The sequence below is a fragment of the Galendromus occidentalis genome, unplaced genomic scaffold (assembly GCF_000255335.2).
Source record: "Galendromus occidentalis unplaced genomic scaffold, Mocc_1.1 scf7180000076153, whole genome shotgun sequence".
Taxonomy (NCBI): domain Eukaryota; kingdom Metazoa; phylum Arthropoda; class Arachnida; order Mesostigmata; family Phytoseiidae; genus Galendromus; species Galendromus occidentalis.
Window position 1 is genome coordinate 1 of NW_003804142.1, and position 1504 is coordinate 1504.

At 53.0% G+C, this 1504-nt stretch overlaps 1 protein-coding gene across 1 annotated transcript; it reads right to left on the reverse strand.

Annotated features, from left to right (window-relative positions):
• Positions 1-338: 338 nt before the first annotated feature.
• LOC108865096 (uncharacterized oxidoreductase MSMEG_2408/MSMEI_2347-like) lies at positions 339-1185 on the reverse strand. Its single transcript, XM_029113074.1, is given in 3 exon segments — positions 339-439; positions 442-636; positions 639-1185. Coding segments are annotated over 3 exon segments (843 nt in total).
• Positions 1186-1504: the final 319 nt, after the last annotated feature.

Here is a 1504-nt window from a genome sequence, read left to right on the forward strand (position 1 = left end):
GGACTTGCGTGAATCCGGATCGATTGAGCAGGATGCTGATGCTGTCATGTTTGTCTATCGCGAAGAGTATTACTTGAAACAGCGCATGCCAAAGGAAACGACCTATGAGGGGGTCGACAAATATCAGGCCGCCCTGGACGATTGGCATCGTAAAATGGATCTTGTCCACAACAAGGCAGAGCTTATCCTGGAGAAACAACGTCACGGCCCAACGGGCACCATCCCTCTTTATTTTGAGGGTGAATTTACCCGGTTTGCGGATCTGGACACTCATCACGAGGGGTAAGGCGGGGCGCTCGGCCGGCTTGCCACGCTGCCCCACGCAAGGATTCGATAGTTCAGAAAGCAGCCGTGAGGGGGTCTGGCCCAACCCGGCCGTCCGGGCGGTCAAGCTTTTCAAAAGCGGCCATATCAGACGCATCGAGCTTAAAGTCAAAGCGTCCAGGTTTTCCTTGAGACGCTGGTGGTTCGACGATTTTGGTATAACGACAAGACCCGTAGTCCAGATGCCAGCGAATAATCACCTGANCGGGGGATTTTCGTGCTTCCGGGCGACCTCATTAATCACGTTATCGTCCAGTGTTGCGCCGCGTCCCAGAGGGCTCCATGACTCTGTCAAAATGCCGTGTTTCTGGTGAAACGCGCGAAGTTCTTTTGCTGAAAAGCCGGGTGAAGCTCGATCTGGTTGATCACTGGCACCTCCCCCGTTGCCTGCAAAAGCCGCTCTAAGTGATCAATATTGAAGTTTGAAACCCCGATCGAGCGCACACGCCCCTCTTTTTTCAGGTCGATCAGTGCTTTCCAGGTTTCGACATAAAGGTTGTTTTTCGGTGCAGGCCAATGGATGAGATAGAGGTCGAGCACATCAAGGCCCAGCCTCTTCATGCTGTGATCAAAAGCTTTGCGTGCGGCATCCGCACCGTGGGCGTCGTTCCAGAGCTTTGTTGTCACAAAAAGGTTTTTATGTTGTTTGACAGCCGCGCCGACCCCTTCCTCATTGTGATAGAAGGACGCCGTGTCCACCATGCGATAGCCGATTTCGGCCGCATAACTCACGATCTCAGCTGTCTCGCCAGCGGGAGTCTTGTATACGCCAAGCCCAAGCTGTGGGATAAATCGGCCATCCAGCATCTTCAAGGTTGATGCAGGCCCTGCGGCCGATTGCGACAGATTTGATGCAGGCATAGATGCTTCCTCATAATCCGGTGTGGGTAAATCATTTCGTTCAGCCGGAAGGCGTCCCGAGTGTTCGATATAGGTGTCTTAAATAGATGATTTAAGCCATACGTGTTGCAGTCTCTCGTTTTTCACCATTTCTGGGACTTAAACGATTACGCGCCGAGCGGTCAGCAGGATGGAGGCATGCAGCGCCCACCCTGCCACGTGTTATTTCAGCCCGTAAGATTTCAGCATGGGCGTGATGTCCGGCGCGTGACCGTAGAAGTTTTTGAACATGGTCCCGTAATCCTCCGTATGCCCTTTCGAGAGAACAAGGTCTCGGAAG